We start from the raw sequence: 24,806 nt of genomic DNA on the forward strand, positions 1-24,806 counted from the left end.
GGACTTACACAACCATGGGGTTGAGGCACCTGACCTCATGGAGTACAAACTGGGCACATTGTCTATAAACTATGCGAAAGGGACTGGTCCTGCAGACCCACTGCTGTCGGTGCAGCTCATGCTGTAGACAAAGACTTCATGTTTTGTACATGACTAACACTAATTAAGTTGAATTGTAGTCACTCCTGTAATGTTGAGACTGATTAGGCTAAATGTAAAAGTGAAATGTTTCTAAGGCATCGGCAAGTCACTTTTAGTTGTGCACATAACAATTTTTTAATGCCATTCAAAAAATTAATTTTGACTTGGCCACATCCCGATCTCTGTTTGTCCACTATAAGAATGAGTGTCTGTAAGAACAAGTATGACTGAATCTACAACTGATACTAAACTTCCTAAGATGTATTTCTGAGAGAAAAAAAAAAAATATGTTCCTCTCTCGTAACTTTTTGTCAATCAAAAATTAAAAATAAAGTTTGACCGCCCTTATCACCTTTGAAAAACATGTGCCTGAGAAACATTTAATATTTTTATGCAGCCTAATGCCCCCAGTGTTTTGCTGCCAGACTAGAAATGGTATTATGCAACACATCAGATTACGCTGCAATAGACATTGGTTCAACCCCTCACTATTGAATGAACATTTGTTCTCAGTAATATCTGTACAAAATGGTGAATGGTGAGAGAGTTACAGTTAATGTTGCAATGGGGTTCTTTCAGTCATACAGCAGCGAGACAAACTTCACATCAAATATAGTTACAAATATACATGGTTCAAAAACCATGGCAATTACAATAAAGTAGCAATATTAATAATGAAATTCACAAACCAAATATGGACGTTCTTGATACACTAAACGTCTCTGATACAATTCCAGTGTTTTGTTGGGCAGGCACTGTGACGAAACAACAGGTGGTGCAACTTCGATAGGGTATGTTCCATGTAACATGTGGTGTACCAAGTCTAGAATGATCTCACCTACCAATTAAACTACAGCATACAGCACATCAGATGTTTTCACTTGCTACTGTTACAGTTCTTCAGATTGCCCCTACCCTTTTACAGCCCTTGACATTGCCCCTACACTTGTTACAGTCCTTCAGATTGCCCCTACACTTGTTACAGTCCTTCAGATTGCCCCTACACTTGTTACAGCCCTTGACATTGCCCCTACACTTGTTACAGCCCTTCAGATTGCCTCTACACTTGTTACAGCCCTTCAGATTGCTCCTGCACTTGTTACAGCCCTTCAGATTGCCCCTGCACTTGTTACCGTTCTTCAGATTGCCCCTACACTTGTTACAGCCCTTGACATTGCCCCTACACTTGTTACAGTCCTTCAGATTGCCCCTTCACTTGTTACCGTTCTTCAGATTGCTCCTACACTTGTTACAGCCCTTGACATTGCCCCTACACTTGTTACAGTCCTTCAGATTGCCCCTTCACTTGTTACAGTTCTTCAGATTGCTCCTACACGTGTTACAGTCCTTCAGATTGCCTCTACACTTGTTACAGTCCTTCAGATTGCCTCTACACTTGTTACAGCCCTTCAGATTGCTCCTACACTTGTTACCGTTCTTCAGATTGCCCCTACACTTGTTACAGCCTTTCAGATTGCCTCTACACTTGTTACAGTCCTTCAGATTGCCCCCTACACTTGTTACAGTCCTTTAAATTGCCCCTACTCTTGTTACAGTCCTTGATATTGCTCCTGCACTTGTTACAGTCCTACAGATTGACCCTTTCCACTCTTGTTACAGCCCCCTGCACAGATTGCCCCCTACACTTGTTGCAGTCCTCCTGAGGGCCTACTACACTTGTTTCGCAGGTGGAATATTCCCATGAAAATCTTGGTTAAAATTGATCTTCACTAACCCATGCTTGTCATAAGAGGCAACTAACAGGATTGTGTGTTCAGACTCACTGACTTGGTTGATAAATGTCATTGTAAACCAAAAGTCATTGTGTACTGTAATCTGATTGGTTGAAAAACATGATCAAATGCTATTTGAATACCGGAAACTGCAAGACTGTTTGCTGCGTATTGACATGTACAAACATCGCAAACAATTGTTTTGTTGTGTCATCAGCAGTGGTGGCGTCATTGAAATCATATTGTGACATAAAGTTAGAATGACGTCACAAATGAGCAGCTGCAGATGATACCATGGGAACAAGGTCAAACGGCCAGCTGATGACACTTCACTGCTGTACCCGTACTCGATGTAAACGAGTGCAGAGAGTGAAACCCTTTCGTTTACTTTTTTGTTTACAATGTCGATTAACATAATGTGTAGGCCAATTTCCGGGTGTTATTGAGTATTTGAAGCACAGGAATAGTTCATTTGAAACCGCTGGCTTACACTGTCAGTTCGAAATGTATTCCCGTGCTTCAAATAGTCAATAACACCCGGAAATTGGCCAACACATGATGTTTATCTCCTAATTGTTTCTCAAATGTGTGAATCAATGCTCATGCTTTTGATCGCTGGATTGCTGGCCCAGACTTTATTACTTTCTGACTGCTGCCATACAGGTGGACAGTTGTTGAGTGTGATGAAAAGCTAGCTCACTCGCTCACTCACTCTGTGTCCTCGTTCTGTGCTTATTTTTCTTGCCTGCATGGCAATTTTAAGATTTTGAGTGGTCAGTTTGCCAGTTATCAGTGATAGTATTGAATTTTTTAATTCCATTTTATTAATGTATTTTTATGATAGTTTCTATTTTTGAACTATCAAAATATCAAAGTGATATATTTGAATTTTTTATTGGAAACCTTTGCAGAAGATGCAATGTCCATTTGTCACGAGTCACATCCCACTTTTAGGATACTTATATGTCTTTCTGATTTTGCTGTTGCCATAGCAACTACACTGCTATTTCTGATGGCAACTAAAATGGTGATTGTTCTGAGACGATGTATTTGTAGACAGACTTGATTTGTAACTTGTTTTGGGCGAGAATGTTTTTTTTTGATCAATCACCTTAACAAAAGTTATATATATGAGCTATTTTGTCATTCTCAGATTTGTAAGTATCTTAAGAATGCATACTGGTAGTTTATTTTTGGTACAGATGAGTATTTTTGTTATATTTTGGATGATTGTTGGTGAACATCAGAAAGGGTATTTTAGCCATCAAGGGGTTAATGAAACTGAGAATAGATTCTTTACTCTGATATATTTTACAATCTTTGATATAGAATAACATATCACGTATTTCACATACATATCAAAAGAGTAGGCAGTCTTTATATTTTCAACTTAATTTCTTTTTCACATCAACTTTTGGCAAGGCAATGACATTTCTCTTACTTAGTGAAAAACATTATTCTATTTCCGTCAAAATATCTAATTCCAAGCTTCCTGCAGAAATGTTGGCTCAGAAATACTTGTGCATCTTTTAGTTAGCATTATCTGCCATAAAGGTCATGGTGTCTGTGGACAAAAAGTTAAATTCCCAGTAAATGCTAAAGGCCATATGATGCTTGCAGTAAATATCAAGATACAAAGCAGTATCTATTGTGAGACACAACTTTAAGCGTACTTTGAAATGTTGGCTTTCCACCCAACCATGACGTACCCGAACCTAATTCAGAAAGATTTTCACGTAAGATATCTTCAGAAACTTCTAAATCTGAATTTAACTTAGTCATGAGAATTGATTCTGCTCAGCTAGGGAATTACTTCCTAATTTCTTTTAGATTTGAGAATATTTCAGATATTTCCAGACAGTTAATGTATTTTGTTTGGCTATTCAAACATAATCCTTGATATATGATATACTGATAAAGTTACTGGTAACTAGTTTGAAAGGCGACATCTTTTATTTTCTTGTCTAACATGCAGTTACACACGGACTTTCTCCCTTGTCATAATGAACCCTTCACCTCAGTTTCTAGGGTAAAATATAAATTAATCCAACTGTACCTGGCCCTTGTCAGGGGTAGCATTAGAGCCTCGTTATAACACTAGTTTTCAATACCAAAGCTGATGTGTTTGTCTAATTTCCAATATATCGCTCACGATATGATTTTAACAACTTTGCTCTATGTCGAATATAAATTCAAGATATTATGGTGTGTTTTGAACTGACCAGCTACAAATTTTCGCCCAGAATGCTTTATAATGAGGCATTAGTGTTGTATGTGTCAACCGGTACTCCCTGTTTTGGAAATGAACTCACCCATACAGTCTGACCTAATCCTTGAAATAATGAAGTCAACTTCAGTTAACCCTTTCTGTGTGCAGTGTGATGAATGTTTCCTGTATGTTTGTAAGTCTTTCTTGACAGTTGTCTGATAAATTACTCTGAATTCTAAAAATGTTTATTTGAATTTGGAAACAAATTTCAAAGTGTATACTTATCTTACATTTGCCATTGTTTATTATTGTTAAGTTTGTTTTAATGGAACACAGAAAATTACTTGTATTGATATCTCTTTTATGTAGTGGTAATATTGCATTCAAATCAGAAATTGTTTTTATTTTATCCATAATACAAGTGCTTTGGGGGCAAATTATGCACTATTCATGTGATATTTTTTTAAGACCCTTTTCAGAAATATGTTTTAACCTTAAAATGTGGATAGTACTTTGTATGAAATATATTATTCTTTCTCTCCATAAAATATACTTTATATCAGAAGACAAAGCAACAGAGAATTGGCATACATGGGTTAATATGCTTTTTCTTCCTCAAATTAACTCTTTTGCCTTTCAGATGTTTAGACAGTGTGAAGTTTAAGGCCTGTTCCTGCTGACCCCTTCAATATTATCTTACAAAACCTTTGAAAAACTGGCAATCTTATGACTAAATCAATATACCAGTTCTTTATGACATACAGTAATCAAAGAAAATATGTTTTCTCTACAGCTGCTTCTACTCAAAGGGTTAACACAGACCTAATGTTTACAGATTAACCCATAATACCCCAGCAACAGTTATGATGTGAGAATGGGCATGATTCTTGACCAAAAACCTCTAAATCGGGATGAGATGGGGTTAAATCGGAAGGGCTGGCACAACTCCCACTGGCTGTAAATAATCATGTTTGCAACTAATTTCTAAATCCAGAATCGATGAGCTTGGGGTTTGTGAGATACAGGGTTAATACAAGACTAATGTTCATGGGTCGAACTCAACACAGCCTGTATCTCTGCCTTGCTTGGAATAATCCACAGGTCTGATCGCAAGGAGATCTCAGTGGTGTTTGCATATTTAATCACAACCTTAGCATCTCTATGCATGAGTGATTGTCTCCCCCCTTCCCTCCCTTTGGCCCACAACAGGGTGCATCACCAGCTATACTTGCCATCTTCAGGCCACTCATTGTCTTTGGTCCCGCGTCCCAATCAGCATATTCATCGAGAGGACAAAGTACCAGTATTGATTTTTTCCTCACCGGAACATAATAAGTTCAAACAAACAGGTTTGGGACAGGCTGTTACTTGAAATCTGATTGGCGATGGGGAGATCGAAGCTCACTGACCTGTAGCGAGGAGGATCCAGGTCACATGTTTGTCCTTACGAGCACTTATCACTGGCTAATTATTTTTGTCATTTCACAGACCTTGGGGGAGGTTGGTGTACAACATTCCCAAGCAAACATATTTGTCGTTACTTCATGAGTATGGAAGAATATGATAGATATTAAATGTAAATGTTGCAACCATCCCTCTAAATATGTGCATCATAAATTATATTCCAAAGCATTTGTCTTGAGAAAAAAATACATGCAGACATGTTTTGTACTCATTTATGTCAACCCACTTCCGAAATGTGATAAATGGGAGTCAGATAAGTAAAGCATTCGCTCGTCACACTGAAGACCCAGGTTCAATTCATCACAAGGGTACAATATGAGAATCGCATTTCTGGGGTCCCCAACCATAATATTGAAGGAATAATGCTAAAAGGGGTTGAAAACTAAATTCACTTCCTCACTCACTGAGCTTGTTACAGTAGATATATGTAGCAAAGTTTTACCAACAGTGTTTCTCTATAGGTTTGGTTATATTTGCAAGACATAACAGACTCACTCACTCACTCACTCACTCACTCACTCACTCACTCACTCACTCACTCACTCATCAGATATCTTTCAGTATCAGCATCACAATCAGAGACAAAACCTTTGCTTCTGCTGGCCTGAAGTCCTGTGTCAGTATTAGGTCTTGACTAGTAGTTAATGTCGTGCAGTGACTGTATGTACACTAAATGAATATGTATCCAAGTTATCAGGCAGAGTGCAGGCCACTGTAACCTGATCATGACCTCATTTTGCCTCAGGTTGGCCAAATATCATACATGTTTCCATGTGACCTTGTAGCTAATCTGCATATACTAAACAAAACATGGCGTCGACTATATCAGAATTGCTGTGTAAAGTCATTTGATTGGCCTGACATGTCCCATGTTAACAGTACACAGCAGTTTTATTGGCTCTTTTGTTTCGGGATATTGTAATACTAGAGACAATAGGTCTATATTTACCTGTAATAATGTTAACGCTATTTGTAAGGTCACAGAATAATTTTCTGAGGTCCATATCTTTTATCTGGCAGTTAATGGTAGAACAGAGGCTTCTGCAAATTATATTTTGATGCAAAATAGTGTTACTCCTATATTACTTCACTTATGTGGTACGATAGGTTTGTTTGTGTTTTATTTCATTATTGTAGGAAGTGAAGGAAAGGAAGCCGATGTATGATCTGAGTGTAAGACACACAGCTCTAGTACTATCTCTTGCTCACACTATAAGTACAACTGTTTCCCTTTACATGTTCAAATACAATTTTACATAGTTCAGTTTCTTTGATGAAAGGTGAGCCACAGTGCCAATAGCTGTAGTGTTCCAGGAAAGACAGGTTCCTTTCAAAAGTAATGAAACCAGATTCTTGCAAAACCTCAAGCGTATCACTCAGTATCAGTGGATCTACCCAATAGCAAACAAGGACAGTGTCACATTGTCATATTTCCAGACGAAATTTTTAGTGGTTTTAGTGTCGTTGTTCCTGTTCTCATGATGAGGAAAGAAACACAGAGCTTCGTCCACCAATCTGTCATCAGTAGACAACAGACAGGGTGGTGAAAGTCACTGGTGCTGTATTGATTTTTAGTGGAGCAAATTTTGCCAGTTTTACAGTGAAATACATCTTCTTGTGTTAGAGGCTGCAGAATTGTCTGGGTAGAAAATTTGCGGGGCCCAGGTCACTTGGTAACCAATGACTTGATTAGTTCTTGTGCCCATTAGACTTGGCCAGACAGGGCCGGGGACCGTCTCAGGGTAATCAAATCTCAAACCTGTGACGGGCTGGATTACATTGACGACTGGTGTTGGTAGCCTTTGTCATCAGCTTAGGTCAAAGACGCGAATAATTCTTTTTCCATGAGCTATTTTCATCTTATATTGATGTTCTCAATGATCAAGCTTATAAAACTGATTCAGAAAGACATTTGTATATTCTTTTTTCAGTATCTCTTGAATTTATATTTGCATCTGTGTATATGAAATAATTAATATTATCAAAAGAAAGGTTTCAGACACAAATATGTGTACACATACACAGATCTTATAGAGCAGATTTTAGGAATGGATAGTTGGACATGATGGTTTTTGACAGAGTGCACTAGTTGCTTTTGCTTCTATGAATCTATCTTAAATTTAATGAACAGCAGTATTTTTAAAATACCAGTCAGTTTGAGATCATAACATATCAGACTGGTTGTGACTTTGAGGTAATCTGTCCTCACTTTTGCCTTTTGTCATTTTGTTAACTGTATTCATGTCAGCTTGTAAGGGGTTAACAATACCTGACAAAAAAGTTTTTTGATTTTGAGACTTTCCCCTTCCTGTTGGTGAACAGACCAGCAGACTGAGCTGTTATCTTGTGACCTAGAATAAATAACTCGAATTTTATTCCTTGTTCAGCATGCTTGTACTTGTGTAGTAGATTTCTTCATTGATAACTAGTGGTCATCAAAGGTAGCAGTTAGGTAAATAGTTTAAATTGTACAGTACAGTATCCTGCTTGTGCTGAAATAAACTTGTGGACATGGTTTTAGAAAATGTACAACTTATTGTCTTTTGCACTCTCGAACTTGGATTGACTATAACAATATACAGAAAATTACTTTTAATTATATCCATTTTCTTGTCTCCATGATTTGTATGAACACACTTTTTAAACTAAGTTTTTTTTTTATGTGATAACTCTTGTAATCCTATCTCAGGTCTGATGTGTATTTATTATGTGTGAGCACTATGAAAAGTTCTAATATGACATTTATGTGTCAGTTTACTGAATGGCTAACGAGTCCTGCCCCTCTGTGAAATACGTCAATATGACACAAGCAATGAATTATTGAAACCATATTGATTTTCACTGTTGGGGCCCCCAAAAGAAGATGCATATTTGCCGCAGTTTTTTTGGTCACAAGACTTTGGGGATCTAAATCAGACAACTTTCTCCCCAAGCTGTCTGGTAGGAAAAACTGCAGGCTAAATTGAGACAGTAATTTGTCTGACTTAAAATAGCATATGGACTTCAGAAAATAATTGTATTGATACATTATAACTAAGTGGAATTATTGGGAGACATGTAAATATTGCTATATAGTTTCTATTTGAGTCTCTGTCCTTGAAAATCGCTTGTAGTCTTTGCATTGACCTGTGGCAGTATTTAGGTTCCAGCGTCCAATTGTAGCAGGACCAGCGTGTTGTTGGGATGATCAATCAAAATGCACATATGGCATGGCTGCATTTAGTTTGTCTGCTCACTTCTCACTTTGAAAACTGTTTCCTGGCAGGTCTGACTATTAGAGATTTGCCGTGATAGATACATCAAGAGATTCTAATGTACTGGTCATGCTGTATGCTGAATGTATTGTCCCAGTACCTTTCAGCAGTATTCCTGACACTTCAGAGTATCTGCTATAGGTCGCAAAAGTTGGAAAACAGGTTTTCCAGTCTTGATGAAAACAGTTTATATACAAATATAGAAAACATCTGATTGTGTTTTCATTAAAGTTGAGAAGTTGAGTCTATCTAATGAAGGTCAGAATACCTGCAGCTTTGTCAGAAAGGAATATGAACATTGGCTTTTTGCAGCGGAAGTATCCAGTCGTAGTTTTATTGTAGCTTTCATTATACAGTATAAGTTGTTTACTGGTCACAAGGGGGCCATTGGTTGAACATAAACAAATATGGAGGGTCCATCAACCCATGGGCCCCGAGGAACTGGTGAACAACATATTTATCTTACCGAACACCTCAATGTTAATTTTGAATTGTTTGAAGCATGGATGCAAATCTTTTTGTAGGTATTGCTAGATTTTGAACAGATTTAGAGTTTTCTCCCTTTGTTCAGGAATTTGGCATTTGCAAAACATTTGTAATTTCTGTAGATCATACATGATTCAGTGTTATTCAAGATAAAGAATTACTCCCACAAATTACCATTTGAGTTCAGCATTCCCAGCTAGGTACATAGAAATGTTATTCGCTTTAAGCGGAGTACAATAAAAATAATAGAGCGATCAGCCATTTATGTGTGAGGTAAGATAATATATGATGTAACTACATGTCAAGATCATCCTCTGGGTATCTGGGTCCTCTGCTCTGGACCCACCCATCGCACCTAACCCGGCACTAATCTCATGGTTCCTATAGCAACAGTTGTTGATAGAAAATAGATTCATTTTGATATAATATTCATGGATGTGATATCTTGAAGTATTTACCAGTTTCAAGAAATATTTCAAATTAATAGTTAATTCCTAACTCAGGAGCAGATCACATATAAGTTGAAAAATATAAAATAGTTTATCTATTTCCCTAATTTCATATTGAAAACAATTTTGCTGATGTGAAACAGTGTAACACTGTTGTGTGGAAGCTGGTACCAATGTAAATAGTTTGAGTTATATGAGGTTAGAGACAGCCATGAAATGATGACTGAAAAGGGAATACACGTCGACTCATGCACATTTACCTCTGGATTACTAAGTTCGATAAATTAATGACACAGCAGTGGTTGAGTGTATGTGGACGCTGGTGTGGTAGGATAGTAGCCTTGTGGATATAGTGTTTGCTCGTCATGTCAAAGAACTGGGTTCGATTCCCTACAAGTGCACAAAGTGTGAAGTCAATATATTGCTGGAAAATTGCTAGTAGTTGTGTAAAACTGAACTCATTGACTGACTGACTGACTGACAGACTGCACCAACAACAAGGTGATATTGTATGGAGTATCTTCATATCCTGGTTGTACCTGCTTAGATTGTGCATGTCTGCTGTCTTGAATTTGTTGCAAGACTGTGTTGGTAGCGTATGTGTGATGTGTGCCTGAAAGATCAAGTATGGCTGTCATGGCTGCTAGGAAGCATGTACTGATCAGTCAAACCATTAAACCTTCATAGTTTCACATGGAAAGCTTGTGAAAAATTCCACAGCTGGCTTATTGCTTATGGAAAATATGAACATGTGTTGCCCCTTGACCTTATTCTATCCTCACCTCCCATCTGTGACCTTGTTTCTGAATGTCATGTTGTATTAATGTGGCATCATTGACGTAACATCACCATTTTCATTGCCCATGTTGAGGCGTGAAAATCTTAAATGACTGAACTGTTTAGAATACTTAGTTAGAAAGTCATGCACAATGCAGCCTTTTCATGTTTTCATCAAACAATGCTCATGCATGAACACACGTGTACGTGCATGCAGATATACAACACGCGCATATTAATGAGTTATACCCAGTGTTTGTCAGACCAAATGTGTGTCGTAAAAGTGATATTCTTCATGTATTTGTTAAGCTCAAGACATGAACCCAGACACAAAGTGTGTCATGAAAGTGATCTTCCTCATGTATTTGTTTAGGTCAAGACATGAACCAAGACACAAAGTGTGTCATGAAAGTGATCTTCCTTATGTATTTGTATTGCTGAAGACATAGTCCCAGGCCAAATATGGGTCTTAAGTGTGAACTTCCTTGCTCTGTTCCAGGACAGTGACAATCTCTGGTGGGATGCCTTCGCCACCGAATTCTTTGAAGACGATGCCACACTGACGCTCACTTTCTGTCTAGAAGATGGACCAAAACGCTACAGTGAGTGCCTGTGCCTTTACAATTACAATCTGAAGTAATAGTCAGAGGGGCGCTACCTCTGTTGCCCCTCAGTTTTCATGTATGTCTATGTTGACCATGTCAAAGTAACTGGTATTGTTTTTGTAGTACATATCTGTGTACAGTATATTTTGAATATGTCATAGATATGGAAGGAAACATGAATTTGCTTACTTCATTTGTTTATGTTTTCAGCAATTGGGCGGACATTAATCCCCCGGTATTTCCGGAGCATATTTGAGGGTGGCGTCACTGACCTGTACTATGTACTCAAACATCCCAAAGAATCTTTCCACAACACAACGATAACCCTGGACTGTGACCAGGCCATGATGGTCACACAGCATGGCAAGCCCATGTTCACTAATGTAAGGAGGCCCAGAGGTCGGGGGGAGAATGGGAGAACTGTTGGGGGATGTGAAGGGTGGGTGGTGCTGGAATGTTGGAGGGAGTGTGAAGAGTACATGAAGGATTGGTGATGCAGGAATGTTTGAGGGAAACATGCAGGGTGGATAGTACTGGAATGTCGGAGGGAGAGTGAAGAGAATGTTAAGGGTGGGTGGTGCAGGAATGTAGGAGGGAGCGTGAAGGGTGGGTGATGCTGGAATGTTGGAGGGAAACAGGCAGGGTGGATAGTGCTGGAATGTCGGAGGGAGAGTGAAGAGGATGTGAAGGCTGGGTGGTGCTGGAATGTCAGAGGAATACATGCAGGGTGGATAGTGCTGGAATGTTGGAGGGAGCATGAAGAGAACGTAAAGGCTGGGTGGTGCTGGATTGTTGGAGGGAAACATGCAGAATGGACAGTGCTGGAATATCGGAGGGAGAATGAAGGGTGGGTAGTGCTGGAATGTTGAGGGAAACATGCACGGTGGATAGTGAATGTTGGAGGGAAACGTACAGGATGGATAGTGCTGGAATGTCGGAGGGAGAGTGATGAGAATGTGAAGGTGGGTGGTGCTGGAATGTCGGCGGGAATCATGCAGTTTGGAGAGAGCGTGAAGGGTTGATAGTGCTGGAGAGTTAAAAGAGCTGAAAGAGAAGTGTTGTTTTCATGAGAGTGAGATGATGGTTGATGTTCATAGAAAACCTTATAAGTGTAGGGCTGCTGTCAACCTAACTAGACTTAACTACGTTATTGTGATTAATGCCTTTGAGTCATTAGAAATTATTAACATCACCTCTTGTGTTGTTTCATGTTCAGGTGATCACAGAGGGGCGGCTGGTCTTAGAGTTCACCTTCGATGACCTGATGAGGATTCGGTCATGGCATTTTGCCATCAGGCAGCATCGGGAGCTGATTCCACGGAGTGTCATTGCTATGCAGGTAAGCAGAAAACTGATCACTTCCTGTGTGTCTCCTGGTGCTAGCAGTAAGTAACACATGTTGTGTACTCTTACTACATATTTACCCTGTAAGATGAATGTACTCCTTGTACACTACTTTCTTGACAATAGCTGAAGAATGACTTCTCTGTAAGCAGATTGTGTACAGACATGTTGTGAACACTGCACACTAACTGTACAGTGACGTATCGCATACACTGATGTTTTTGTGATGTTGTACACTGATTGTACTGTACACTGATTGTACATGTGATTTTGTACACTTGCAGCAGGACCCAGCCATGGTGGAGCAGCTGTCCAAGAACATCACACGGCAGGGCCTCACGAACTACACTCTCAACTTCCTCAGGGTAAGGAATCTCTCATGTTTCCCACTCGAAAGAAGGAAACAGGTCTCAGATTTGTGCTTTGTGTGCCTCCCCAGGAAATCTAAGTTTATTGTTTGTGTGATATTTTCTTATTTTATATGCTATGTTGTGTGGTTGTATGGGCCTATATACATGAAGTTGACAGTTTACTTCATGCAACGTTTACACAGAACCTTTCAACTGGTTTCATGTCCGAGTCATTAGTTTCCATGCAGTACTCACACTTATTTGAATTTGGGTCTTTGATAGTTTTTGATGAAGAAAATCACAATTTATGTGAATAGTTTTTGTGTTTACTGTTGTAACTCTGAAGAAACATGACCCATTAAGGAAAATGTACTAAGTTTGTGTGACATTTAAAGCATTGGATATGATGATCCACTAGTAATAAGACTTGGTCTCAGGTCTCTGTTTAGAATTGGTGCCCTTGTGATTTGAAGTGTTCACTCAGTTTCTGTTATGTGTTGATATTCTCCAGCTAACTGTCGCTATGATGAAGCTTGCAGTTTCTGTATGTAGCTGCCACTGTCTTAAAAACACTTAGGTAGTCTAATGGTTAAAGCCTCCAGTCATCGCTCTGAAGACCTAGGTTCAGTTCCCAAATGGGAACAATATTTTGAATATTGTGAAGCCCATTTTTGGTGTCACTCATCGTGATATTGCTTAAATATTGCTAGAAACGGCCTAAAGCAGAGTCTTGTGTTCAAGACTAAGGTGAAAGTTACCAATTGTAGCTCACAATGTAACATAAAAATATGTCGGGCTCCTCAGAAATGGTCAAGTTTTTTCCCATATGAGTGAAACTTTTCTTGGAAGGATGATCATCATAAGTACTTGATCTTTTTTAACCATCCTGGAAAAAAAAATTTGTGTTGGTGCTATTTGTGCACTGGATTTAGTTTTGAATCTCTGCAGTAACCTGATGTGGATATATATGATTTTTTAAGCGGTGAACTGATTTTTTCCCCCTGACAGCTATGTGTGATCCTTGAGCCGATGCAAGAGCTGATGTCTCGCCATAAGGCTTACGGCCTCAACCCTCGAGACTGTCTCAAGACAACACTGTTCCAGAAGTGGCAGCGAATGGTAGCGCCACCTGGTAAAGGTATGACAACACTTTACAACTCAGTGACATTTCATATACAAGTTGGTTGAAATATTTCTTACCATTTTGTGTGTGAGGGTGGAATATTTCATACCATCTTGTGTGTGAGGGTGGGATATTTCATTCCATCTTGTGTGTGGGGTGTGAGGTATTTCATACCATCTTGTGTGTGTAGAATATTTCATACCATCTTGTGTGTGGGATGTTGAATGTTTCAAACTTTCTTTCTCAGGTGTGGTTTTATTTGATATCTACACAACATTTCTTTGGTTTTCATCTTGTCGTGTCAGAATAATTAAAAATAATCAGTTTTGTATGGCGGTAAACATATTTATTACCATTGTGTGACTGTCATTAGCATGTTTCACAACTACTTCACACTGTAGTGAATGATTTTGATCACATGCACAGTTCATGTATTATTTCTCCATCATGTCCAAGTCGATGTATTGACTATATTTATCCTAACCAAACCAAAGTTGCGCATGACGCTCATGTACCCAGAGCTGGATGTCCTTAATCTCAGTTGGTGTAATGAAAAAGTGATTGACTCACTGTTACCATGGTGAAGGCGTGGTTTGTGTGAGTGACATCTGTCAGTCAAGTTGTATTGCTAATGAAATCAATGTCTTTTATTATTTTTCACATCACTTATTCTGCTTTCTATATGTTCAACTGCTGTTTTTTTCCATGTCATCTTTGTAGAAATTGATTTTTGTTTGTGAACATTCTCTGCCTTCAATTTTGTTGCTAGCTCCACTGCATTGTAGGTGTGAAAAGTTTAGCACTAAGTTACTATTCAGTGATTGTTGTTGCCATGGTAACAAAAGTTATATTTTCTCTTGGATGAGAGCGAAAATCATGTGTCTGAGTTTTGGTAACCTTACACTATAAAACATATTCTGACCCATCTGAATATATATATGATACATTTCACAAATATTTTTAGATTATCAAATTCATTTGACCCAAATTCTAACAGAAAAGATATCATTCACGTCTTAACGTGACTTAAGTGAAAGAGTTTACCTGGCATAAAGTCTTTCGATAAATATATTTATGTTCTTGACTTTACCACAAGTACTGTCTACTGGCTTCAACAGTAAGGGTTACCTGCTCTGAAAAATTGTGCCACATTTCACAAACGAATGTTTGGTACTTTGAGAACACAGTCCTAATGTTATGGTGTGATATTTCTAGAAACTCCAATGGTGATATATGTTACTGCCAAGAGAGTGGTAGCACTAGTAGTACCTACAGTTGCAGTGGAGGTTCAGAACCTGGCCCTAGTTTTCATCTTTCATGTACGTACACCCTATCCTTTTGGTTTTCTTCTCAGTCCCCCTGCCAGCTGAACACCCGAGCCGGCGAACCTCGCCGTCCGATCAAAATATGGCCAAACATACGGGAAGTGGGCAATTTATGCCCCAGTATTGGGAAAGTAAATACACTCTTCTTCCTTGCTACTCACCAACTAATCCTCAAAGCCCTTCACAGACAAGAATTAATGTTCAAACGCCTGTATGCCCCGTCATGTCAAACCATCGGCTAGGAAGTGTTGGGGTGGAAACATGTTTGCAGGTCTAAAGTTACCATGGTACCATGTTCTGACACTTCATTGAAGGACTTTGCTGGTCAGGGTTTCAACATCCTTTCCTGATGCTGAGAATCATTCTTTCTTCATCTCATTTCATTTTGATTTATCAGTTGAACTATTCTAATGAGGTTCTATAATGAAAAAATTGCCAAGCCATTTTATGTTAATGGTCCTTCTGTTCATTTTTGACAAGAAAATTTTTTGATGAGTGTTAATACAAGCCTTTTCTCCATGACGATACTCCAAGATTTGTCTTCAGAGAAATCGGCCCCCAGTGGAGCCTGTTTCTCTGTGGTACTAGTAGTGCATCTCTCTCTTCCTGCCATGGTTTGACTCTCTCCATCCCCTGTAGATGCAGTTCTCCCCAGTATCTGGCTGCCGGTTGTTGGGACCTGCCTGTTACTACTCACATACCAGGGGTAGCAGTCAAGTATGGGCACAGACACTTCCCTGGCTCTATGGACACTGAAAAAGAAATTTTGAGTCTTTTGACATTTGAATGATGGAAGGTTACAGTTTGGAAACAGTGGGAAATGATTGACAATCTGTGTTCTTGTGTATTTGGATCTCTTCTGATGTTTTTATCATTTTTCATAAATGTGAGCATCTGAATACACAATGTTGTCCAAATAAAGCAAAGTTACAAAGATGGTTTTTTTTCCCATACTTGACTCTGCCCTGTAGTCTGCTTGTGGATGTGGAACTTATGCATTGTAGAATTTAATGCCTGTGTTTGACTGGATGTGCTGGACATTGTCGGTCAGGACGGCCGTGTGTTGGCCACTGGTCAATGTACTGCAGTTTGTAATACTTTCAGTCATACTTGTTGTTATAAACACATGAAAATGACAAACGACAGACAGTTTGTCTGTCCAAACAACACTTTACTATAACAGACATTAATCAACTTTAGTATAATGTCATGAAGTTGTTCACAGAGAACATAACTTCAGTTATTTCTAACAGGCTTGAATTAATTATTTCTAATATCTAATGACCCAGAAATAAACATTTGAGTATCTGCTCTTTCAGGAGTAAGCTCAGATATATCTAAATCTTTAATTTAGAATAAAGTTCTGCTCTAATATTAAGTTTAACAATGGGAAGATAAAATTTTAGCTTTAGTGAATATACTTTGTCATTGACAGCATGTCTTCATAGGAGTAGTGTCTCCAGTAGTGTAGCATGGAGTTAACTGTATTCAGGTAAACATCTTTGAACAAGGCCAAGAGGCAGTGTTGAGTTTTGAAAGTCATTTGATGCAAAATTACGTCATCATTTCAATGAAATTGTATCATTTATATTTTGTTGGAAAATATATTTCTTCTGAAATCAATCATTTTAGAAGTAAACTTTGGTGAAAAATAACCCCTAATCCGTGATATATTTAAATCATTAGTGAAGAATTCTTTTGAATTTTGGCTTCACTATCACATACCGAAAAATTTGTTTGTTTTTGAAATAGTTTGTCTTTAAAAAGTGAATATGTCTTAACAGCTTTTTAACCCATACACATTTATTTATAACCAGAATAGGATCAAGTTGTCTTTTCAGGACTAATTTCAAATGTAGACAAAACAGCTGATATTATTTTCACTCCACTGAGGACAGTATTTTTTGTTGTTTTTTTTTACTTAAATATTAATGAATTAAAAACTTGGAGCATATGTTAGAATGATATGAAGGATGTGTATAGTATATAGGATGTCAAGATCACTATCATATTTTCGTTGAAGACATTCTGTGTTGAACAGACTGAAAAGGAAGTGTGTTTCTTATACATATGTTTTTTGACTTACGTATTTTATGTCAATAGTTTTGAAAGGGTTATGACACTTTTCCAGATCTAGATGTATGGATATTGTGGGGAGAACAGGTTCAATTTTTCATTCTAGCTACAAGTCATATAATTTCAGAAGCAACCCGTCCCCCAAACAAGCGACGGAAGAGAAAGGCTTCTGCAGGAAACAACACAGGCATCAACAGCCGTGAGGGAGGGCCTAACAAGAAGCGCTCACCACCCCAGGCCTTCAACATTGGGTCGTCAGTACCAGGGGTAAGTGGTGAGGATGGATTTTGTATTGTTGATTCTGTCTGACTGTCTATTTTGTTTGTCTGTCCATCTGTGATAGTTTAATCTGTCTTATAAAGGTGGTCCTACCATTAAATTTAGTTTGTTTCTGTCTGTATATAAAGTTTGACGTAACATTTCTATGATCTGTTTTTAGAGGTAGGATTTATTACTAAGAACTAATAGTAACTGTAGCTTCCTCAGTCCTTCCTTAATACCAGAGCTTACTATGACTAACATATATATGGATTAGCCGGTCACCAAGCAATACAGACTTTCATTATGTCCATTTGCTGTCCAGACAGGTGTCCAGGTATAACTGTACATTTGATGAAGGTAGAGTCATATCTCCTCACAGTGTATTCTGGCAATTTAATGCTATCCATTACAGTCCATTTGGGTTCAAATGAGAATGATGAATGGTTAAATAACTTGGCACTGGAATAAGTGCTGAAAACATAAATGATACAACTGGTCCTGAAACCTTTGTACCTAACAGGATCTGAAGTCTGAAGTTTTGTGATCAATCACAGAAAGACTTGTTAAAGATCTTCAGATGCCCTCTACAAGTCAGGAAATGGCTGGTGCTGTTACACCAGCCATTCGTCACCCATTGGTATGAAGCGTGAAAATAGAACAATGTTCCATGATAGTCTCTTAAACAATTTTTCCATGATTGAACATAAAAAATCGTATTTCAGATCCTGTTGGGTAGAGTGGTTTCAAGACCATGTGTCTTATTTACAGGGATGGCAATTTTCCACAAATCCTCAGAAATCCGCGGATTTAAATGCAAAGCCTGCTGTCTCTCCCTCCTCCCCCCCCCATACCACCCCTCCACACGCCCCAGCTGATTTTCAGCTGAAATCACTTTTACCTGTTGCCATCCCTGTATTTATGCATATTTCGTGTTATTTAACCAGTCATCATTCTCATTTGAACCCAAGCAGGCCTTAAGGATGTGCATACATAAGTTCATAACATGTTCAAAGTTAAATGATTATAAATTAGAGCTGTAATAATATTGATAAATATTTATAAAATGCATGCTCTAAACACATGGGTTTCACTGTAACGTCAAAGTTTTAGTCACTTGACTTCAATGCCTCTAGGTATGTCCAACTCTGTTCTCAAATTGTTTGGTTGAGTTTTTGACTTGTCAGGTACACAAAACATGGGAGTGGAATTCTTGTGATGTGGAACTGTTTCATTTGGTTTGGTCTAGTCCACATGTCAGTGAGTTTGTATGTTTGGAAATTCTGTTTTTCCAGATGTTAGATCCAGAACTGTTACCTGCATACATATATGATAACTAGTTAGTATTGCCTTGTGATCACGTTGGTCACCAGCAGCAGCCAGCAGAGTGAATTCAGTAATTGTTTTCTACTCAGTTAAAGCACAGCCTCAAGGTTTAGGAAAATAATTCAATACTTAATTTGTTTATAAAATATGTCATGATAGTATGAAAGTAAGTGTGTGAGATTAATCACAGCTGAATGATGTTCTAAACTCTGTCATTAATGAAAACAAGAGAGAAATGGGTTAGAGTATGAATTGGAAGACTGTCAAATTGAAGAGCAATATTGTTTGTAGTTGTCATGATACATGTTTTGTTACTGTTACATTTTACATAGGTAGTTTCAAGAACAAATTCTCCCAACATTCATTAAAAGCACTGAAACAGGGTATTCTAATGAGTAAAGTGTAGTGATGTGTAACTTCTCCCCTGTGCTTTATTACTGATCAGGAAGGTAAGGAGAGTTTGTGCCCATGTTAGCCATGTATTCTGATGAGTAAAGTGTAGCGATGTGTAAGATCTCCCCACTGTTGTAATACTTGTGAGGAAGGTAGGGAGTATTTGTGCCCATGTTAACCGTGTTTCTGTGCAGGATGTGATGGTAGTGGGTGAGCCGACACTGATGGGTGGTGAGTTTGGGGATGAGGATGAGCGACTCATCACCCGTCTGGAGAACACACAGTATGAGCCCAACGCCGGGGAGGAGGAGCAGGACAAGTTCCAGAACTCACCGGCACTGCAGTCGGGGTCGTGGGGACAAGACAAGAAGACACCACAGCCCACGGCAACCACGCCAGTGTCCGAGACAGAGATCAAAACAGAATGAAAAACGAGATAGGTTTTGGAATTACCAAGAGAATTGTGCAAAACTAAAGACAGGATCTCGACAGTGAAGGGAAGCAACTGGACAATATTAGAAAAACACTAAGTTATACAGATATGAATGATATTGGATGATATCACATCTGATATTAACAGAAATGTGACTATTCTACAACAGATGAAAGAATGTTACTTTAGGGAATTGATGGAATCCTTGATGACAACATTGTCAGCTTTTACACTGGAATAAAGTGAAGTAATATTATATTTGTAAGTGACAGTGGATGAGATTGATAGCAGTAGGGATTTGGGATTAAGAATGCCTCTTTGTATGTATTTATTGTTATGTTGTTTCAACATTGAAAATACTTTGGAAAGATCTGCCTTTTGTTTCATTGATAATTGAACTGGTGTGGTGAATTTTCTAAAAATGAGATGTATTCTCATGCTGTTACAGGTTCAATAATATTGCTAGAATAACCTTTCATCTGATCGACATTCAGGGTTGTATATTGTTATTCTGAATTTGTGGTATATCATACAATTGTCGGTGTAGTTTAGTATTTATAACATTTCATTTGAATATTTATTTACCCTGATGCATTTCGGAGCTTCCAGTTATATCCACAGGAATAATTAAGTTGATTCAAATTGTGTCAAACATGAATCTCTCATGAAGGATACTGAAACTTGTGGAGGTGTTCGGACAGAACTTCCATAAGACTGGTATTGAACATCTACAAGTATATCTGTGTAGGACCAGCTGACAGAGATGGTCATTTGGTAGCCGTCAATGAGTATTTATTTTGTTTTGAAGCATCAGAACTAAGAGCAGACTACTAGGAGCCTTTTTTTAACCAGATACGAAAGTGCTGGTACAAATGTTTTGTTGAAGTCCTGTCAAAGGGAGGTAACTCTGGTGTTTATCCAGTTGTCCCACCATTATTAATCTTTTTGAAGGAATACATAATGTTTTTGTTACGTCATGTATCAGTTTCATTTATATTCAGTTTGAATTTGATATTTTGTCTAGTATGTTGAATTCCTTCCTCTTTTTTTTATCCAAACAAACAAAAACTGTTCAAGGCAGCTTTGGAGTAAGAGAAGTATTTCAACCTGTTTTGATGTTGTCAACATGAAACTGTCCTGTTTCAAGGACATTGAACAAACTAGAGATTGACAGGAACAAATCTATCTTTCATCGAGCAAATGTGTTGTCATTATCATACTTTCCTACAGTTTTGTCTGGATGATGTTATACTGCATGTATAAATCGTGACCCTTTCATGACACATTATATATAACATATCATCTTGTGAACTAACATGGACTAGGCATGAAAGGCTCAAGAAAGCTGAGGACTAGCGACCTTTCATGTTCTCTGTCATAATGAAGGTCACAATGGAAGGTTTTTTCAATAATTCAACTGTCAAGCATGATGGTCAGCTATTTTATACTTGTTTTGAAATGTGACAGATGTTTTTGTAAGGATAATGAGTCCTGGACATATCTGTCATAATGCACAACTTGGCTTGTGCATCACTGCCTTGAACTCATGAGCCAAGATTTTTGAAGTTCTCGTAGCACTAAGATAGTCGTAAGTGCTATACATTAACATTGACTTATGACCGTCATAGCTCTAAGAGAGTTTTAAAAATATAGGCCATGGTGTCCTTTCTTTCTCAGAAAATTATTCCACCCTAAAATGACAACATGTTTCGTTACCCCTTTACTGGATCTGACTCGGAATCTCCTGGAAATATAGCAGACTTTTATTTCTTTCAGACTGAGCTGTATATTTCTTCCATTATTACTTTCAGATTTGTAAATACAAATAGATCCTCGTGACTGTCCTCTATGAACTCAACTGTGTGTAACCTCATGCTTCCACAAACGATGCTGCTATGTATTCCAGAAAGTCAGCAGCCACTATTGGCACCGTTGTGTGTAGTTCTGATATTATTTAGTGCCTGCCCTGAGTTTCTCATGAAATCATTATATATACTCATGGGCTGGGGGACAAAGCATTGTACATTCTACATTTGATGTGTAATCATTGTGGTCAGTTGTAAATGTCCTAGTGTTCTTAGTCAACAAAATTGTTGTGGGTAATTTTCATCAAAACATTGAATAAAACTATATGTTTTCAATGAAATCCCTTGCTGTGTTGTCTATTAGTCTACCATTTCCTTGTGGATCCTGAGACACTAGGAGCTTTGTAAGTCTAGAAGACTTAAAAGCGTCATTGTTTGTACTGCACTGTACTACCTCTATATCTCTCTACTCTTTTTCAAATCATGCTTTGTTCAGTACTTTTTCTGACAAGCTGGTATATTCAGTAAAAAGATACATGAAGTTCTTGTGACTGTCTTTATGGTTTAAATAAAAATCTGTACACACTTTCATTCACAACAAATGTTACCATTCATCAATGACAAAATGGCATACTGTAATAACACAAACAGTATAAACAGAAACAAGAATCCTTGACCGTGCAACCTAAATTTGAGATTGCTGTTGTCAGTATCATATGATATCATATATGTTCAGGGACTTATGCTATAGAAAGTAAGATTTACATGTACAATTAGTGTAACTCACTGTCAAACATTTCAGCTCCCAATACATTGCAATACCTGAATCACAGTATATTGCAATACAAATTATTTGCCAATACATATCCATAGTCCAGCGAAATTGCAACTTAAATAAGTTACATCTTGTGGCCAGGTGGTGAAATTATCTCCTCACCCAGCATAGTGGGGCCACTCATCATCCATTTAACTTGAACTAAGTGAGTGGGTGAGTGGATTGAGTTTTATACCACACTCCGCAGCATTCCAGCTAAATTGTGTTGGTCTGTAAATAATCAAGTCTGGACATTCCAGTGATCAACGCCTTGAATGCTATCAACACAGTTGGGATATATGATGATGTGTCAAGTCATAAAGCCTGGTGCCCCTTACTACAAAATGTGTTACTGAAGATCTATCTTAACCGGGATCTTCAGGGGGTCACTCACTTTGAACCAATCGTGATGAGCAGGAAATAAATATATGAAATCAAAAAGTTATTGAGAATGATGTCTGCTAGTTTTTATTCATGGTATTTGACTTTTTCCAAGGATTCAAAAGATCCAAAGATCATTCTGTCTAGATTTGATGGAAATGTAACAATTGCGGTCAGGAGCCGGAATATTAGGGAATCGAACCAAAGTGTTTTGCGTGACATGCTAACACATTAACAACTGGGCCATCGCCTCACCGCCTCATCGGGCCATCGCCTCACTGGGCCACCACATCACTGGTCGTGTAAATGTGAAAGGTCGGTTGTAATTCTGTCAGTCATAGCATGCATTTATTTGTTCCAATGCGTCCACATCATGAATAAATATACTGGCAACAGTCGGGTCGACAGACTATTTCCCACAAAACCATATTAACACTGAGCTTCTGTAACAATGGTTCGGGTTAATAATGTCTATACGCTGGCCTTTCACGATGAATTTACACAAGCAACTCGCATGAATCTATCAAATCCTAAGCTCTTCTTTCAGTTATGTAACAATTAGTTCGCTAAAGCGAATGCCCCTCACCTCAAGTTAAGTCTGTCTCATGAATGTGTGCAAGCGTACATAATATTTTCAGTTTAGTGAGGTTAGCCATAACATTGTTATTTATTCAGAGAAGCAATAATGAAGCCACGTTGTGGTGCTAGAACTATGGTCGTATGACGTTAACAAGAGGGGTCATTTTCAAGATTCTGGCATACAATCCTCAAGATATCACAGAAGAATCAATGACCCAACAAACACAATGTCCGTATACTGTAACCTCCGCCAACTGCATCCCCGACCTTCCTGCACACTGAAAGTATCAGGCGTTGAGTTTCACTTTGAGGTATTGTGTTCCATTCTTAAAGTAGAAGGGTGGATGGTGAGGGAGGCTGTTGTTCCAATATGTATTGGGGGATCTCTCTGATCTCTCTCTTACTTAAAATGCATCACGTGTTGTGACGGTCGTGGGGTTTAATAGCAGACGATTCCATTTGCGTGCAGCAGCAATTTGGAATGATCGTTATCCAATGGTTTCATACGGTATGGCAACAACTGAAGCTTTAAATGATGAGCAGATCTGAGATCTCATACAGGTTCGTACTTGGGCGCTTGATGATGGATAAGTTTGTATGTGTCAACTGTTTGAAATCCACTCCTTCCGCTTTTTGTAGCCAGTGTAGTGATCTCATTACTGGTGATAATGTGAGATTTCAAGCTGGTTCTTGTGACGATTCCTGGGAAAGTGTTTTTATTTTTTTTCAGTGTGTGTGTGTGTGTGTGTGTGTGTGTGTGTGTGTGTGTGTGTGTGTGTGTGTGTGTGTGTGTCTTTTGAGCATCCGACGAGGAGACTATTGCAATAGTTCAATCTCGAAAATATGAGAGATCTCACAAGAGCTGATGCACGTCTACAGTCAAAGATTGACGAATGGAGCCGATATTCCCAAAATGGAAATAACGGAAAAGAGAAAGATAGCTGATGCGATCTGTCATTGTGAGGTTGGAATCAAGTTGATCACCCAGATTTCTCACCACTGGCGGGAATTTGATATCAGCTGTTCTCACAGATCGATGATCAACGCAAAGCTTTTTGAGTCTAGAGGTCTTCTCGCCGTTCAGCTGTACGTTGTTTGTTAATTGCCATTCCAAGTCTCGACACTTTGAATGTATGACTCCATGTCCTATATAGCTGATTTGTTGTAACTGAGGGTTCTGAGGAAGACCCTTCAACAGCTGGGAATCATCAGCCTAGACGTGGTGTGGAACACTGTGTTTTTGTATGATGTTTCCAAGTTGGCATGTATACGTGTATAGGGTACACAGTGCGGGACCAAGAACGGAGCCCTGGGGAACTTCACATATCAGTTTGGTGTTCTCTGATTTGGTGTCCCTTGTCATCACACGTCGTCTTCAGTCCGTCAGATAGGACTTGGACCAGGCCAGAACAGTTCCTAGTACTCCAAACTCACACTAAATGTGTGCTAGTAATCGCTGGTGATCCACAGTATCGAAAGCC

General features: G+C 38.5%; 1 protein-coding gene across 4 annotated transcripts in view; it reads left to right on the top strand.

Moving 5' to 3' along the window:
• LOC137265602 (LIM domain-binding protein 2-like) overlaps positions 1–21,892 on the top strand; it is a 47,774-nt gene extending 25,882 nt beyond the window's left edge. For 2 of the 4 annotated variants that reach the window (XM_067801031.1, XM_067801033.1), the window contains 7 exons: positions 11,013–11,115; positions 11,329–11,501; positions 12,335–12,457; positions 12,747–12,827; positions 13,821–13,950; positions 17,464–17,603; positions 19,508–21,892. In XM_067801031.1, coding sequence (XP_067657132.1) covers positions 11,013–11,115; positions 11,329–11,501; positions 12,335–12,457; positions 12,747–12,827; positions 13,821–13,950; positions 17,464–17,603; positions 19,508–19,741 — 984 coding nt within the window. In that variant the 3' untranslated portion in view covers positions 19,742–21,892. Of the gene's footprint in view, positions 1–11,012; positions 11,116–11,328; positions 11,502–12,334; positions 12,458–12,746; positions 12,828–13,820; positions 13,951–15,289; positions 15,392–17,463; positions 17,611–19,507 lie in introns of all 4 variants that reach the window. The other 2 variants (XM_067801032.1, XM_067801030.1) reach the window with 2 other exon arrangements.
• The last annotated feature ends 2,914 nt before the right edge of the window (positions 21,893–24,806 follow it).

The sequence above is a fragment of the Haliotis asinina genome, chromosome 15, assembly GCF_037392515.1.
Source record: "Haliotis asinina isolate JCU_RB_2024 chromosome 15, JCU_Hal_asi_v2, whole genome shotgun sequence".
NCBI classification, from domain to species: Eukaryota; Metazoa; Mollusca; class Gastropoda; order Lepetellida; family Haliotidae; genus Haliotis; species Haliotis asinina.